This window comes from Eubalaena glacialis, chromosome 18 (assembly GCF_028564815.1).
Source record: "Eubalaena glacialis isolate mEubGla1 chromosome 18, mEubGla1.1.hap2.+ XY, whole genome shotgun sequence".
NCBI classification, from domain to species: Eukaryota; Metazoa; Chordata; class Mammalia; order Artiodactyla; family Balaenidae; genus Eubalaena; species Eubalaena glacialis.
In genome coordinates, this window is record NC_083733.1 from 18,868,011 (window position 1) to 18,886,043 (window position 18,033).

Sequence of the window (18,033 nt, forward strand, 5' to 3'; positions counted from 1 at the left end):
GCAGAAGTGCCTAGTGCATCTTCCAGGGAAGAAAGGTAGATACACAAACAGTCAGTGACATCCCAGCGTGTCAGGAGTTCTGTCATGGACCTAAGCAAAGGTCCGTCAGAGCCCTTAGCTGCATGTGACTATGGAGCTTCCTCCTACTGACATCTGGGTGGGCCAGGTCCCCCAAAATGAGAAGGAGTTCACCAGATGGCAAAGCAGTGAGAGGGAACAAGGACTGGGGCAAAGAAGGTACACCTGGCAGAGCGACCAGGTGATGTGGCGGACAGAGAGCTGAGTGGATGTGACCTGAAGCAGAAAGACACATGGGGGTCTCGTGCTCTGTGCTGAGGTAGTAGGGCTTGATCCCAAAGGCGCTGAGGAGCTGATGAGGACGCGAGCAAGGGGGACAGAATCAAATTCATTTTGGAAAAGTCACTCTGGCAGAAGGGAACACAAGGCCCAGAAGATACAAGCTTGGAGGTCAGAAGGCCAGTCCAAAAGAGACAGAGCAACCTAAACAGGCCATGGGGACCAAAGAAAGTGAAGCAAGACTGTCTCAAAGTTTCCCCTGAGGGGCCCCAGACATGGGGCCCAATTCTGTGCCCCACTGGCTGAGCCCTGGTCCAAAAACATGTCAGTCTAACTTTTAGGTTTGAGCGTCCTTCCTAAGCCAATTGGCCCTCTCCAGAGAAGTCTCTCCTGCCTAAGCAATGCCACTGGAGGGGACTGGCGGAAGCAGCCTCTTACTCAGGCCTCTAGTTCAGTTTTATGAAAGTGGCCAGAACTAGACAACAGGTCCACTGTCAAAGGGAAGGAGCTAGAAGGCAAAGAAGGCAAAGCCAGGCTCCAGCCAAGCAGTCTGGAGTGCAGGTACGAGCTGTGGGTGGACTCGGGGTGGCGGCACTAGCCGTGGGAGTGCTGTGGGCTGGATGCAGGGCAGGCCACAGGCAGGAACTCACCGTTTCATACACAGGCTGTGCCAACTTCTCCCTCCGGCACCACTCCAGCAGGCACATCTTGGGGGTGATCTGGGGTGAGTATGCTCTCCTGGGGAAGGAGGGAAAGGTGTCAGGGCCCACCTACCATGAGCACTCCATTCCTCAGCAGGGGCCCTACTCAGTTCCTGGTAGGAGCTGCAGGAACTGGGACAGCAAACTGCTGCCTTAGGACTCCTGCACCTATTCCCTTGAGCTCCCATTTCTGTCCCACCAGTGGCTTGGGGCCTGAGTTCTACCTAAAGGGAAGATGGGCTTCAGTTGCTTGGGGAATTGGAATGGGAAGTGAACTCCAGCACTCTGAGCTCCAGCCTGGAAAACAGCCTTCAACAGCCAAGAAGAAAGGTACAATTTGCCTCTCAAGACAATATCAGGAGGGAGTGGGTGGGAGTGGGGACACAGGTGGCCATACAGTGGTCTCAGGATCTAGCTCAGGGCCCACCCTGATTATGTCCACCAAGTGTCAGGATGATCCGCTGCTGCCTTGGGCACAGTGGACTCCAGTTTCAGAGTCAGGCGGTAACAGGGTGGGAAGCGCCATGTTCCAGCTTCCCACCAGGAGCTCTCCCTGGATATGACTGCCCAACAGCTGTGCCTACATCCCTCCTCCCAAGACTTTGCCAGACAAGACTGACTCCTGGTCTGGGCCTGGGGACCCCAGAAAGGTTCAGATTCCAGATCGCAGAGACAAGGATGAGGGCCCCATTCAAAGCTGAGTCACAGTCTGAGGCAATAATTGGCCTGAGGCTATTTCTGCCTAGAGAGGGCACCACAGGGCTAGCGAGGGGCAGTGAGGGTAGGCTGCTTAGCCAGATGAGGCTTTAGGTCCTGCTGCTATTCTGGAGCTCCCTGCAGGCAGCTAATTCCTGAGGGCCAAGGAGAAAACACAGACTTTGAGGAACAGAGGGGACAAGTCTCCCCAGCCTGAGTTGTGGGAAGGGGTGGGTCAGGAAAAAGGTATAGTTTAGTCACCCTAGGGACAGCATGCACAACCCTGACAGCACTGCCTGGGCTTTCAGCGACTGTCTTCTCCAAAGTGCCTTCTTTGGGTTGCTGAAAACTGAGAACAAGCATCCAAACCAAGGAGATCTGTGGTCCCTAAGCTTGGCATTAACCATGGATGGCAGCCAGCTTGCTGGCCCAGTCAGACCTGAGGACACTGGCCCTGGCCCAAGCTGAGGCCAAGCTGGAGACCTACCGGTCAAACTTGACAGCCATCTTAATGATACCAGAGGTGTCTTCAGCTGGCTCCTCCACCTCTTCTGGGCTCCTGGCCAAGAGTTTGGCCCGCCGGGCGTCCAGCTCTCGTGTGGTCTCCTCACAGAAGGCACCAAGGCCAAAGGCCTCACTATGAAGGGACAAGCAGAGTAGGGGAAGCCCCTTAGTGGAGCCAGCATTCAGGAAACTACTGCAGGAGCCCAGGGCCCCACCACTGAGAAATGCCCCCCACATATACCCAAACACCACCAGGGCCTAGCCATCAGAAGGTGCTTTCTACACACCCCTGTGATCAGCCTGAACTGACAGATGGAGAATGAATGCAGGTCCCTGAGCGTGAGCACTGGAGGGCAGGCTGGGCTGGGTGGAATAGATTCCAAAGGTCACCTGCAGCCTCTCTTCTGAGGAGGAACACATGGGCAGGTGTCCCTAGCCAGCAGTGAGTGAGTTGAGCTATGCTGACCAAGCACTGGGGATATGCACAGCCTTGTCCTCATGCAGGCCCGTGGGAGGAAGACACGGAGGCTTGACCACTGACTGGTTCCCCACTTCCCGCCCTGACCACACACAGGCCAAGCCTAAACTGAGGTACCACGCAGAGCTACAGAGTGATACTCTTGAGAGTTATCCTCTTGAGCTCACAAGATACTTGGGTCCCCTGGTAGAGTCAGCTTAGGGCTCAGGGTCAAGTCTGGGTAATGTCTGCAAGGACAGATGAACAGCCCATTGCCCCTCTCACCAAATTTCCTGGGAAGACTGGGCGGCATGGAGCAACCTCCCCTGGGGCGACTCCAGCTGTTCTCGTAGCATCTGGCACAAGCAGTACTTGGTGTTGGTGTAGTGGTTGTCATACTGCACAGCCTGAGAGAAGAACTGCCATGAGCCCCCTTGCTGCCCAGGCAGGCTCTGAGGCCTGAGCTCTGCTCTGATGGCAGGAAAAGGGGCTCCAAGGGGGCATCAGAGGGGCTTGCAGCCGAGGCAGTGTGACCCCATAAAAGAGCCCTCTCCATCTTGGCCATCTACTCCTCTAGTCAGTGGCACAATGCTTGAGGGTCACAGCTGAGGCCCACAGTCAGGAGCACACTCTACTGGACAGCCTGACTAAGGTCCAGATGTGCAGGGAGCTCCTCCTGCATCGGCTACCACAGAGGACCTGTTGCCGAGCATCTTCCAAGGCAGGGAGGGGGGAACAGCCAAGTTCTGGTGTGGCAGGACCAGCCCCAGGACAGGGGTGAGATTCTTCTACTCCTTATAACCATAGTGAGTGCCTGCCCCTTCCACATCTTAAACAGCCTGTCTCCAATTTCTCCCAGCATGGGAAAAGTCCAGCACCATTGACCAAGCATGTTCGCACGTGTTACTTGTCACTTCATTGAGCTAAACAAGTAGTTACCACTACTCAGACTGGGAAATGCAGGCTCAGGGAGGCCAAACAACTGCCCAGGGATACCCAGTGGAAGTCGGCCTGGCTGGGGCAGGCAGGAGAGCAGTGGGTAAAGGGTGCCCCAGCCCCCCAGAACCCTCTCCCCCTCTCGCCCCCTATCAAATCTTCTAATACCTCCAGCAAGGCCTATGTCTTCAGTGCCTTGGAGGTGCCACCACATGCTCAGGACAAAGCAGGGATACGTGGGTAAGCCACGGCTGGCAGCAAGGCCTTGATTCAGCTTGTTTGGGACAGAAGGCACCTGGCTGGACCAGAAGCAGCCCTGCCTATGCTTGAAAGCCACTCCCTTTCTCTGGCCCAACACACCCTCTTGAGGAGTTGCCAAGGGACGGGCTGAGAAGGAAGAATAACATCACCTTTCAGCCAGTGAGCAAGCTTGGCACTACTGAACGTGCCTTCCCTGCCACAGACCTGCCAGCCGGCCGACCTAGACTGAGCTAAGCCCCCCTTGCCTCTGGTTGACCCAGGCCATTGGAGAGCCAACCTGCCCAACAGGACACCCAGAACCAAGGGGATGAAGGCTGCAGCGTCAAGCAGAAGAGGCTCTAGAACAGAGGCTGCCCAGCTCTGGGCACAGGCCTCAGGGCCTCCTACCACCCCCAGTTTGCACAGCCCTGGGGACACCCACATGTCATGGCAGCCACAACTGCCCATGGCAGCCTGAGGATCTGAGAAGCTCCTGACACCCCAGGTGGGTAGGAGCTGCAGGACTGAAGGGGAGGGTGGAAGTCTGCTCAGGGTGAGGGCTGCACTCTCTGCTCAGGCCCAACTCACTGAGGAATTTGAGGACCACTCACTGTCTTTGCCGACAGATATGCACAGCTGGTCAGAGTCTCACAGGGTGCCAGGGCAGTGCCAAGGAAATAGTGCAGGTGCCAAAAAACTCCTTTACAGGGAAATGCCCGGGCACTACCATCAAACCCCGGGTGAGAAGAAAAAGCTATTCCCTGAGGAGAGGGTCAAAGTTAGGCTATTTCCTAAGTCAGAGGCTAAAGCATTCTGGGAATTAGCAAGAGAAGACGTTTAGAAGTGACTATGACTGACGACCAGTTGACACGTCTTTACGGAGAGAATCTGTCCTCACAACAGCTACAATGGCTCCTCCTGGCTGTGGCTCCTCTGGTGCCAACCCACTGGCATGAGTGACACAGACACCACTGTCATTGTGCACGCGTGTGTATGTGTAGGGGGGCAGGGGGTGACAGAGACTAAGAGAAAGATATCATGTGTTTGGGGCCCCAACTGCATCCTGGATCCAGAAGCCCTTGCTATGATCCTCACACCTTGAAAGCTTTAGAAGGGGGCGATGGTAGGGCCATGCCTCCCCAGCACCCTGCTCTTCACATTGCAGCCAGGGAGACCCAATGCTATGCTACACTAAAAAGAAAAGGAGAGGGGCTTCCCTGGTGGCGCAGTGGTTAAGAATCCGCCTGCCAATGCAGGGGACACGGGTTCGAGCCCTGGTCCGGGAAGATCCCACATGCCACGGAGCAACTAAGACTGTGCGCCACAACTACTGAGCCTGCGCTCTAGAGCCCGCGAGCCACAACTACTGAGCCCGTGTGCCACAACTACTGAAGCACGTGCGCCTAGAGCCCATGCTCTGCAACAAGAGAAGCCACCGCAATGAGAAGCCCGCGCACCGCGACGAAGAGTAGCCCCCACTCGCCGCAACTAGAGGAAGCCCGCGCACAGCAACGAAGACCCAATTCAGCCAAAAATAAATAAATGAATAAATAATAAATTTTTAAAAAGAGAAAAGAAAAGGAGAGCTGCTGGGGGCTGGGGGCTCACCCAAAGCACTTTCTGCAGGAACGTGGCAGACAGTGAGAAATGTTTGTTTTGAAAAAGTGCATAGACATACGTATCTGATGTACTTCTGCATGACCTCCTCCAAGGGTCGTGGACCCTCCTTGAGGAAGATGGATGGGTTCCACATGGCCGCTCGGGCCACCATCACTGAAGAGGCTGCCGTGGCTTGTCGAAAGTCCTCTATATCCAAATATCCTTGGATGTGGTCGTGAGATCCTCCACTGAAAAGCAACAGTGGGGTGAGGGGTATCCCCATCCTTGTATAAGCAATTTCAGAAAAAGGCAACTCCTAAATCTGCCACTTATTCAGTGTGTGGCTTTGGCGAAGTCCTTCAGCTACGAGAGCTTCGGGACACTGGAGATTATAACACACACCCCACTGTGGGGTCAGGAGCACCAAGTGAGATAACAAAATAAAGCAGTCCAAACCGTGCCTGGCACTTAAGAGGTACTCCGGAGCGTTTACCTTCCTTCCCCCTCATTCCGAACAGTGGCTAAAGCCAGCCCACATCCGAAGGATGGGGTCTGTACGTGGATACAGGGATCACAGGAAAACCCCCAGGCTGGGGCACCTATATGCCCACTGACGGCTGGGTCAAAACCCTAGAGAGGGAACAGACGCAGTGGTGGTCATGAGAGGAAGGAAGGAGGCCCAGTTTGGTTGCAATTTCCCTTTCAGCCACTCTGTGGCCCCTTGGAAACTGCTCTTTGTCTGTTCCATTAGGAGCCAGGCAGCAGCCTCAGCCCAGAGACAGCACTGTGTGTGAGGATGGGGGTGGGGGAACCCCCCTCAGGTGGCAACAGCAGCAACAGGGTCCAGGGTCTCGAGTAGCCCTACCCTCTCTCCAAGCCACCCCTAACACTCCTTGGCCTGGGGACCACCCCACCCTTAGCTACCCCGTCCCTCCCTCCAGTCAGGCATGCCTTTTGTCAGGGCTTTAGGGCTTCAGAACTTCTCTGTTCCCAACCTGCCATCAGGCAGGTACAGGGTTGAGCTGGACTCCCGACTGGCCCACACAAGCCAGCTCCCCAGTGGCAACAGGACACTGCTGTCTTACTGCTAAGCCTTTGGGCTGGTCATCGGTACCTCACACCTGCCAGTCTAGGTTCTGGTCCTGTCACTGTCCAGGATCTGGGCTCATCTGGGCTTTGGTCTGTGGCCTGCCTCATGCTCCTGAGCCATGGCTCTCTGTGCTCTGGCTTGAGACGCCTCACCCTACACCCTACACACCTAACTCTGGGTGTGATGTCACCTTCCCCTGGGCCTGTTTCAGCAGCCACTCTCTTGCTCTCCCTGAACACTCCCACCTCAACCCGTGCATAGGAATGTCCTGGGTCCCTGTCTACTGCATACCTACATCGGCCACTCAACAGAGGCCAAGGGACACAATGGGCCCTTCTCAGCCTCATTGCCAAGTTCATTTTTGTCACACCCTTTTTTTCTTTTCTCTTACAGTCATTTTTTGATGCTATCGCATTCCATTTTCTGTTTGTCAGTTCAAATCCCTTCTGAGTGAAGCGAGGCATAAAAAAATAAACGAGGAAGAAGGGAGGCTTACTTGGCTATGACAGGAATGGAGAGGGTTTCGGCGATGGCTTTGATGGCTTCACAGCTGACAGGGTGCTGAGGTCGCTCCTCCCGCTTCCTTGGAGATAAAGAGATGGGGCTGGGGGCTGAGTGCCAAAGGTCATGTCACACTTAGCACCGGGTTATGTCAGCCAAATCCTACTGTCCTCCTTGCTGAACCTCAGGAAGGCCATGTGGCCAGCAGGGACAGGGCTCTGGGCTACAGGGGACAGCTCTCCCTGACCTCTGTTGTGCCAGACAGGGGCAGCACAGGTCCATGCTGAGAAGGCAAGTCCAGCTCTCAAAGGTCTGCAGGTGAGGCATGGCTGCAGGAAGCCGATGTGGGTGGTCACACCGCCACTCCCCAGCTTCCCCTTGCCTCTGCCAGAGATGAGGGACGGTGCCTTAAGAATGCTACCCCTACTGTCCCGGTCTTGGCCTCCCAGAGGGACTGGGAACAGCTGCTGCCACTCAGACTGGCCACTCCCACACAGCTGCGTGTGCTGAGGCCAAGTTGGGCAGCTGATCCTGGGGAGAGGCACCTGGCACAGGGTAGGCCCGGCAACCAGAGCAGGCCACAGACCATGGCTGTCACAAAGAGCCGCAGGGGAGGCAAGACCACAACCCAGGGCCCCTGCATCCAAGGTCAACTGCAAGAAGCTCTTGTGTATGAGTGAGTGAGTCTTAGGGATGCTAAGGTAAGCCCTAACTTGAGCTGTGCACAGGGACAAGCCAGAGATGTGGTCGACCAGAAAGCCCTTGCCCAGGTCCTACCTGCATGTGTCCCTCTGCTATACTCCTCAACAAAAGTGTCAGGGGCCACAGGGCCTTAGAAAGCCCTATCAACCCAGCCTCCACCTCCACCTCCCTGCACCCCCAGCAGCCCAATTCTAGCCCATCCTTAACAGCTTTGATGGCCTGAAAGTCCCTCTTTAAACTCGCCCAAATCTGTCTTCCTAGTGTTTCCAACTACTGGGAAAAAGGAATAGGTTTATTTATTCAGAGAACACTCTATGCCAGGCACTATGCCAAGGCTGTATATTCATAATCTCATAAAAGCCTCATGACAACCCTATCAAGCAGAAATTATCTTAATTTCCAAATGAGGACTGTGGTGCTCAGAGAGGTTAAATGACTTGTCCAAGGATACACAGCCAACAAGCAGCAGACCTGGGATTTGAACCCAGACCTGGGATTTGAAACCAGGCAGTCTGAGCCCAGAGCCTGCTGCCTCCAGGGGGGGGCCTGTGTGTACGCGTGTGTAGCCTTTCACCACCCCCTGCTGGCTTCAACACGCACAGCTCTGCTTCTCTGGTTTTATGTGTTGGAGTTCTGGGTTCCCTTCTCTGAAAATGCTGTAACAGGTACAACCAGCAAAAAATGCACTGTTCCTACAAGACGCCTGAACTCAAAAGGAACACCACTCAAAAGAGAGGTCACCCTGGCCAAAGTCTGCTGACCTGGGATTCTGTACAAAAGTATATCCTGGACACGGGGAGCGAGTTCGACTGGGAAACCAAGGGTAGCCTTCAGCAATACCTCAGCTCTCAGTAGACAGCAGATTCAAGGACTGTTTAAAGTAGTCACTGTGACAGCTGGCAGTCCAACAGGGGCAGACAAAAGAGGCAGTGCCTTTAAAAGAAGAGCAATCTGCCTGGGGTCATTCAAGGGAGGAGCTATTGCTGAATGTAGTGTAAAGAAAATGAGATTCAGAGTCAGATTTCTAATTCCACCACTTCCTGGCTACGTGATATAATTTTGAGCAAATCACTCATTCTCTACCATTTACACGTCTTGAGGGTAGGGGTGTTTCTCCTTCCCATTGGTCTCTCTGTATCTCTAAATCTTGGTGTAGTGCCTACCACCAGTAGATGCTCAATGAATGAAACAAAGAAAAATGCAACCCCCATAAAGAGTTTGACTGCCCTCTGAACTTAGGGGATGTCAGTGAGCTAAGCAGAGCTAGGCTGTATATGTAGAAGAGAAGCTGGTAGTCACCTGGGGTCTGGTGAAGAATCATTAAGATGGCTAGGGACCTCCCTGCAAGTCAGTCACTAGAAAGGCAACCACTCACCTCCCATGAACCGCGATGGCTGCAATGCCGGTCCTCTCTATTCGCTTAACAAGGCTCAGGGTATCTTCCAGCTGAGGGACAGGACCACACAGAGTGTTTACTGAAGCCACAGAGGGAGCAGCTGCCAGCTCCTAAAGTGGGCTCAGCTCTACCCCCTCCTCCAAACCTAATTCAGCCCCTCAAGAATCATTCACACCCCCAAATCAGCATCCCCAGAGAAAATGGACCTTCAGATGTAAGATATTTACCGATGGCAGGATGCGAATCTTGCAGGTCACAGGTCTCTGTGTCCCTTTAACAAGAGTGCTGAGGATCTGCAGCGGGGAGAATACAAGAGCATCTGCCTCTTCTGGAACAAACACCACAACTGCTTGTACTAATGAATTCTGCTCCAGACCTGTGCGGCCCAGTGGCATGGACATGTTTATGTCCATGTACGTGTCCATGTGAATGCGCCTGTTGCACGCATATACATGGAAGCTCCATGAGGGAAGGAGTTCACCTTTTTCTCTGCTAGAGCCCCAGCACCAGCAGCCCCTTGCCTGGTACATAGCAGTATACATATATTTGGTAAATGAATGAATGAGTGAATGAATGCATGAATGGATCTGCATGCATGCTTGTACAGAACACAGTGATCCTTTGCCAGGGCAAACATCAGAATCACCTGGAGCGCCTAAGAAATACAGAATCTTAGATTCCACCTCATCTTTCCTGAATGAGTCTCTAGGGACAGGGCTTAGGAATATGTGATTTCAAAAGACTCTGCCCAACACATTCCCTCCTCAAAATGATTCTGAGGCCTAACCCTGGTTGAGAACACATGGCTCACAGCTCCATTCCTGATTGAAGGCATGTTTCCTGAGTGCTGTTCCAGGATCTGCCAAGTGAGTGAGCAGGAAAGTTTGAGCAGGTCCTGGGCCCTGTCCTCAGGTACCCCCTCTCTTTAGGGGAGTCAGATATACAGGAATGAAACTGGCAAAGGAAAAGACAACATAGTCAACATATTTAAAAGTGTTTATTTTGCATAGTAATTGCAAAGGACTCCAAATAAAGATCAAGAAAGTCACACAGGAAAGTGTCAGGGAAGTAGCAAGTCCAGACAAAGAGTCAGAGATCAAGAAAGGTGTAGATGACACTGCATGTCTGTGACCTTGCTATCTTTATCTTCTTCCCTCATCAAAAATTTTGGGCGAGGCAAGCTAGGGGGAAGGTGATGCCAAGAGCCCTCTTCCAAGAAACTGGATCCCTGGTCCAGCAGAGCAGAGGGGACATCCAGGCAGCAGCTGCCAGTCTGGTTCTAGACAGGTGGGGGCAGTAGAGAGCCAGGTCACAAGAACCAGTGAAGGAGGCCTTTCTCTCAGGGACAGGCTAAGGCAGGCCCCTCCAGGAGACATTAGACAAAGAGCCTGGGCTGATAGGACAGATCATGGGCAAGACAGGGCCTACTGGCCCAGGCACAACTGCCAGAGACTGACAGGAAGGAACAGTCCCCAGGTGCTGCCCCAGGAGGCTGACTGGGCCTGAGGTCCTAGGGTGACTCTGGCAGGGCTTAAAGGGGCACCTGCCCTTTAAGGGAGGAAGAGGGAATGCCAGATCCATCAAGATACACAATAAAAATTCTCACTCTAGTCCTGTCCTTCAAGCTGACAATACAATCTCTGGAGGGTTCCTTTGCAAGTGCTGACTCAGAATCCTCTGATGTCTGGTGATTTAAGCAACATCAGCTGGTTTGACCCAGTTCTCTGTTTTGCAGAACTTCCTCTTGGTGTATTTTATCCAAGCAACTCTAAGCACCTTCTTCAGTTCGTTTTCTGTTCATTTCACGTGCATGTTCAGGACCAGGAAGGAAATTAGTAACGAAAAGTCCTAGCCCTTTGCAAGAGTCACACTGAGAGGAAAGGGCAAATAGAGTCTGTCTTTTGGTCAGACTCTAGCAGAACCTCTCCTGGACCCAACTCTCCCAGATCCAAGCCACACCCCATGTCTCTGTGGCGTGAAAAGTCTGTGGGGGAAAAGGACCTGAGACGGGCCGGTATCTGGGCATATCTACCCACGGGCAGGCACGTCTCCCCAGATCCACTGGCTGACTCAGGAAAAGCAGACTTTGGCTCCCCTGGTTGTTGGGGAGGGGGCAGGCAGGAGGATGGGAAAGCACAGGCCTGGGAATCAGTGAGAACTGAGCTCAAGTCCTGGCCCTGCTGATTGTTAGCCATGGCCCAAGTGCAGTGCACACAAGGGGATGCCCTGAGCAGCCGGGGGCCCAGGGAATCTGGGGCAAGGGTCAGAGAGAGGCTATTACTGATAAAGAGTCTTAAACTGAGGTTCTTAATCCAGGGAGGGTACACCAGAGTCACCTGGGAAGCTTTTTCAAAAGACTGATACCCCCTCTCTGCCTCTGTCTACCCCAAGAATATGCAGAATTCTCAATAGATAGCATCCTTTTAAAAAAATTATTATTGTGGTAAAACATATATACATACAATTGTCTGTCTTAACCATTTCTAAGTGTATAATTTAGTGGCATTAGCTCAAGATGTCGTACAACCATCACCACTATCTATTTCCAAAAATTTTCATCGCCCCCAAACAAGCAGTCTTATTTTGAAAAAATCTCTAAGGTGGTCCTGAGATGCTCCCACAGATGGAACCATGGACCTAAAACACCAAGCCTGGAAGGACATACAAAGCTCTCATCCAGCTCACCCAGTTTGCCAGCACAATTTGAGCCTGAATCTAATCCATCCCACTCTTCCTGAGTCTCATTTGGCTTTACTGTAGAAGCCTGCAACCTCTCTTTCACAAGGCAAAACCTGTCCACTAGCCCGACCTGGCTCAACCGACCACCCTGCCAACCAGAGAATTAACGAAATGAACTGAGCTTCTGAGGGGGGGTGTTAAGTCTGCTGCCTCATGTGAGAAATGTGCCCAAAGAAGGGCAGTGGCGAGGACAGAGCCAACAGCATGGGTGGGAGAAGCCAGGAGGCCAGAGGATAACAGAAATGCCTGTATGTATGTGCTGTGAAGCAAACCACCCGCTACTGAGGCCCCTTCCCTAAGCGTGGAATCCACAGTTGTCCACATCCACTCCAGCCTGCATAGAGGTGTCTGACTGGAGGTCATTATCTGTGCCTGTCCACACACGGGAAAAATGAGGAGGCACCTAGCCCATAAACACGCGAATTTTCCTAGATCCCAGACACAGTGGGGCTGGAAAAATAACAGGGTTGAGCTGCTGACACAGCAGTGGCAGCTCTTAATGGTGGTGCCTTATCCCAAGTTGCTCTAGCCTATGGGAGGCACTAGGAGGCTTAAAGCCCAGAGGTGGAAGTGGGGATGGAGAATGAAAAGGAAATCAAAGGAGCTAAGGGGAGCAGCAAGGAAAAAGCTGGTGAACTGCGAGAGGAAAGTAAAAGGTGCATGTGGTATGGCAGAAAATGTCACTCCCACATGTACTGGCAGCTCACAACACTGGTGGCAAACATCAACCTGACCCTAAGGCCTCATAAACCTGGCCACCAGAATCACCAAGGGAAGGAGATCAGAGGAGACTAACTTCAGCTTACCTTGTATGGCCTTGGCCTGGCCTGGCCTGCTCTCATACTGATGGTGGACTCCACCAGTGTGCAGGGCACCCACTGATGCTCTCATCAAGCCCCCGGGGAGAGGGCAATCCCCTACATCCTGACACACACAGCCACTGAGCCTGCCCACCACCCACAGGTAGCCTGGCATATGCTCTCATGATCTTCTCAGAAGGGAGAGAGGCAATACAGAGGCGGCTCTAAATGAGTCCTCAGGACCCCTGGCTCTCTACTGACATGTCCCTAGCCCTGGGCTTTTAAGGAACTCCAAGGCTACTGCAGGCTGGCTCAGGGGTTTCTGAACCTGGCTATATGTCAAAATCACTGGAAAGCCTTTGAAAAACTTTCCAGACCCCAGGTGGAGTGACTGATTCTCTAAATCTGGGGGAAGGGTAGGGGAGGTGTTCCAGGCAACTCTAGTTCATAGGCATGTTTAAGGACCTCTGCTTTCACTCATGCAGGACTTACCTTCTCAATCTTGTCAGGATCTGATAGCAGGGCAGCTCCCATTCCTCCCTAAGGAAAAGCACACAGAGGGGCTCTTACAGCTGGAGGAGGGTGGCTCCTCCCTGTGGTATGGCATCCTGGCAGTACCCCAGCACTTGCCTCCAAGGAACCAAGGTCCACTGGCAATCGCCTGTGCCCAAAACATCAGGGATCAGTTTGATGAATTCTAAAAGCCAGCACTCTGATCCCCTTAGCAAGACCCACAGATCTATCTAGAAGTGGGTTCTAAAAAATCATTTTTCAGGACTGCCCATTTCCTACCCAGGGTCTCAGTGCCTTAATAAACTAAACCCCACCATCTGCCAAGCCCTTAAGAAAACAATGGGTCATTCTTCCTTTGAAATGAGATCAAATGCAACTTCTTCCTATCCTACCGTCACTTGCTTGGACACCACCTCTGCCAGCAAAGCCACTCAGAGGCACACAACCTCCAAACCTTGTCCAGGCCCTGATACCCTGCCAGCAACAATGGCCGGCCCAGTCCTGAGCACCCAGACCAATGTCAAACTCTAACAAAAGCCCTAGCTAATGGAATCAACAACCCCTGTAGTCACTTAAATCTCAGCATTAACACCAGGGGCTGTCTCTTGACGGTGTGATTACTGGTGATTTTATTGTTCTTTTTTGTACTTTTCTATATTATCCAAGTCCTGGGCAATGGTATGAATTACTTTAATAAGTGGAGGAGGGGAGAATGTTAAAAATCTGAACCCATTAAGAGTGAGGTGAAGGGGAGAAAAACAAATCCAATAAATATATGCTGTCAAGTATATAGACTACATACTAATGAATGCTCAAGGAATGTGCTCAGAAGGTTTAAATTCAGTTATTACAGTTTAATTTCATGTTTAAGAACTACACATTAGAACCAGAGAGAACCAGCGCAGACTGAGCCTGCATTTCAGAGGAGAACTAAAAGAACAGAGCTACTAGCCCTGGACTACCTCCAGATACAAACCTTACAGGCCTTCAGGAAGCCCTGGCCACTCACCCTGACTCCGTCTGTCCTTCACCTCACACACGATCCGGCCCTTCCTTATTGAACCACAGGATCTAAAATCCAGTCTCACTGCCCCTTCGACAACAATGGCTTTTCCAATTGGTATTTCCTTCCTTCCTCCCTTTCTATTTAACTTAACTTGCTTTTTAGAATAGGCAACATATTAAAAATCTTAAAGGTTCAAAAGGATAAAGAGTAAGAACTCTCCCTCCTTAGAAGGAGGGAAAACTATTCAATTAATTTTTTTAACATGACTTAAGTTTTTGAACCATGAGAAGAGAGCAGATATTCAGCTGGCATGTACTGGTACAGCACACTGGGAGGTATCTGTTCTGACTGGTCAGTGCCAGTGCTGTGACTGTTGTTAATTATTTTGAAGAGCACCCCTACAAGGGGAATTTATTCCCTATGCAAAACCAAGTTAAAGCTTAGTTTCCTTCCCCAGGGGAAACCAGTGTCACCAGTTTCTTGTGTGTCTTTCCAAATATATTGTATAAAAAGAAAAGTAAATATATATTTTCATTCCCCATCCCCCATATATAAATGGTGATACACCCTATACAATTCTGCTCCTTGCTTTTTTCACTCCACAATCTCAGGGAGAGTATTCCAACAATTTCAACTCCAACTCTGCTCTGTACATAACTCAGGCACACAAAGGAGTAATTAGAAGGTAGCAAAACAGAGCCTGATGTTTTCAACTCCTCATAGACAATTTCAAACCTCCACGATTCCTTGAAGCAGCTGTCCACAAGGCCCTCTGGATTTCAAGCATCCAAAGGGCCTTTCCCTCAGGCAGTCTTCAGCCTCCTGGCCTAAATCAAAGGTCTCCAGGCCAAGTAACTCCTGAAAGCAGAGTGGCTAACTCTGGGCAGTGGGCTATGGGGACATCTGTTATGTCTACACTGCAGACCCTCGCACCCTGTGATAAGGTTCCCAGGGGCGGCCCTGCAGGTATCCCTCTGGTGCCTCACACTCAGCCAACCCCAAGCTGTCCTTGTTATCCGCTCCAAACATCCTCTTCCTCCAGCAGTCCTGATGACACTGAAGACCTACCGTCTTCCTGGCTGCCAGTCTTTCCTCCCTCTACCCCCACCACTCACCCTGCCTCCCACTCCCAGTCCAATCATTTGCCAGCCAAGTGCTATCAAATTCTGCTCCAATTTGGCTTCTCTTGTGTCCATCCCTGGTCTCTCCTGTGGACCCAAAACACTCATCTCCGACATCTGTATCCTGACCTCTGGCCTCTTTCCACTTGAATCCACTAGACACATGGCTTCCAGATTAGTATTTCTATTTATAGAATATATTTGGAAAGACACACAAGAAACTAGTAACATTGGTTTCCCCTGGGGGAAGAAACTAAGTTTCTGATCACAAGCCTTCTCTGTTCGAAAAAGATCAGAGGTATCTAAAATCAAAGTTCAGCTAATCTGGTCCCAACCAAGATTTTCAATCCTGTGTTCCTCTGCTTCCTCTTCACTACCCACTTCCCAACCCTCTGGTCAAATCAAGGTTCCCTGCCTCTACTTCACATTGGCCTCTGGGTCCCTGCTTGTGCCACTCCCTCTGCCTGCAGAGTCCCAAACCTCCTCACCAAGGACTACATTTCCCCACAGGATGCTGAGTTTAAGGGCTGCCCTTCTGCTGCTTTCTCTGAGCTTCTATAGCAGTCCTGTCTGGTCTATTCTGATATGACAGTGGGGACACATGTATTGCATCCTCTATTTTTATTCATGAAAAAACAAAGCCCTGTTCACTTTATTCTTTCTTTTAACATTTACATCATTTGTTTTATTACTTGGACACGAGTGCTGTGTGTGTGTGTGTGTGTGTGTGTGTGTGTGTGTATTTATTTATGTATATATGTATATGTTTGTGTGCACATTTAAAATTTTTCCTGAACCATTTGAGGGTAATTACATATATCATAGCCCTTGACCCCTAAATATTTCAGTGTGTATTTTCTAAGAATATGGATATTCTTACATAACCACAGAAGTTATCAACTTCATATATTTTCACTGATACAGTATTTTTAGCTAATCTACCATGGTCTATATTCCAATTTTGCCAGTTGATCTAATAATATCCTTTTGAGCATTTTGCCCATTAGTACAGGATCTAGTCCAGAGTCAGGTACTGTACTTAGTCATCACCTCTTGTCAGTCTCCTTTAATCTGCACCCTGTATTTGTGAAGAGTATAACGAAATCAGTTTACCTTGGTGGAATACTCTTTAGGACAGCCCATGTTGACGTCAATACCAGCCACATCATTTTCTCTGGAAAAACATGAAGGAGGAAAGGTAATAAATATTCAACTTGAGGGTAGGACATAAAGTCAAAGGTATGCGTCCGTGCTCATGGAATTCTTAATGTTCCCTGGCCCTCTAAAACACACCAACCCTCAGAGACAGAAGCTGAAAAATCCTGTCTCTAAAATGTGCAACCGCCTCTCCTCCTGGGCAGAGCTCTAGAGGAAGAACATAACGTGCTCACACATTATGGGAAGGGCTAGTTGTAGAGGATTTTGCTAGTTCTGAGCTGTATCAGATAACTCGAATATCAAATGACAGCCACACTGCACTCCATCCCAGAGTTCCAGTTCTAACTGGGTAGTGAAAGCCATAATGCACAAAAGTGACATAAGCACAAGAGCCCTTTCCCAGAGCACTGGTTCTGGAGGAAGTGGAGGACTGTCCTTGCGTGCTAGGCTGCACAGCTGGCTTCCTCTAAACAAGTCTCAGATGTAGAAAGGACCCTTTCCTCATCATCTGCTACATACACAGTTACCAGTCTGTGACCAGCAGCAACTACTGCCCGAGTTCCTTCTCACCCTTGTTGTAATTAATAACAATAGCTAACAACTTACTAAACACTCACGACGTGCCACATACTGCAAAGACATTTACATGCATCATTTCATTTACCCTTCCCTATAACGCCAGAGGGAGGTGGTACTATTGGTATCATTTTATACATGAGGAAGCTAAGTTCTCAGTGAGGTTAAGTAACTTACCTAAGGTCACACAGTCAGCAGGTAGCAAAGCCAGAATTCCAACCCAGGTCTAAGTCTAAAGCCCCTCTCCTTAACCACATTACTCTCCTGCCTTCATTAATTTAGGAAACAGTAAGTCTTACCTACACTTCATGAGAGTATCTGCAAAGGAAACCTCACAAATAAACACTAAAAAATAGGCTCCCACCCAGAGGTTCTATGGGGTCCAGACACAGTGCGTTCACATGAGTCCCAGGGCAGCCCTTGGACGCGACAAATAGAGAAGGGAACCTGAGCCTGGAAACAGAAAGTAGTGGACTAGGAAGCAGGAGGGTGGTCACCTCCAAAGTCCCCAGGAACAGTAAGACCTCACAGCCCACAAGAGAGGCAAAGACAGTACCAAACAGGGAAGAACTTACACAAGCCTGGCCACAGCAAGAGCTCGCTCTGCATCTGAAGTCCCCTGGGAAGACAAGAGGCTGTATCAACCACTGCCCTGATACAGGTCCATATGCATAGACAAACACGCTCAGGCACGCCATGCACACACACAGACACACACACACATCAGCAAGTGAAGTCCAGCTGGCATTCTCTCAAACAGCTAGCCCACGGGACTAGCTCACTGTTGGAGGCCAAAAGTGGACCTGGAAGGCTGAGACAATGTCATCAATGCTGTGAATACTTTCAAACATACAAAAAAGTTGGAAAAATTTTATAGTGAACATTCATATACCCACCACTTAGATTCTACAATTAACATTTTGCTATATTTGCTTTATCATAAGGCTACTCATTGTTATCAATTTTTTACAAACCTAAACATCATTCAGGAAGTATTTCTG

General features: G+C 50.7%; 1 protein-coding gene across 5 annotated transcripts in view; it reads right to left on the minus strand.

Annotated features, from left to right (window-relative positions):
- DUS2 (dihydrouridine synthase 2) overlaps positions 1-18,033 on the minus strand; it is a 43,674-nt gene that overhangs the window by 1,012 nt on the left and 24,629 nt on the right. For 4 of the 5 annotated variants that reach the window (XM_061172938.1, XM_061172936.1, XM_061172939.1 and 1 more), the window contains 10 exons: positions 17,608-17,651; positions 16,412-16,472; positions 13,151-13,198; positions 9,347-9,412; positions 9,099-9,169; positions 7,017-7,103; positions 5,510-5,678; positions 2,941-3,062; positions 2,182-2,331; positions 948-1,035 (listed from right to left, as the gene is read on the minus strand). In XM_061172938.1, coding sequence (XP_061028921.1) covers positions 948-1,035; positions 2,182-2,331; positions 2,941-3,062; positions 5,510-5,678; positions 7,017-7,103; positions 9,099-9,169; positions 9,347-9,412; positions 13,151-13,198; positions 16,412-16,472; positions 17,608-17,651 — 906 coding nt within the window. The remainder of the gene's footprint in view (positions 1-947; positions 1,036-2,181; positions 2,332-2,940; positions 3,063-5,509; positions 5,679-7,016; positions 7,104-9,098; positions 9,170-9,346; positions 9,413-13,150; positions 13,199-16,411; positions 16,473-17,607; positions 17,652-18,033) is intronic. The other variant, XM_061172940.1, reaches the window with a different exon arrangement.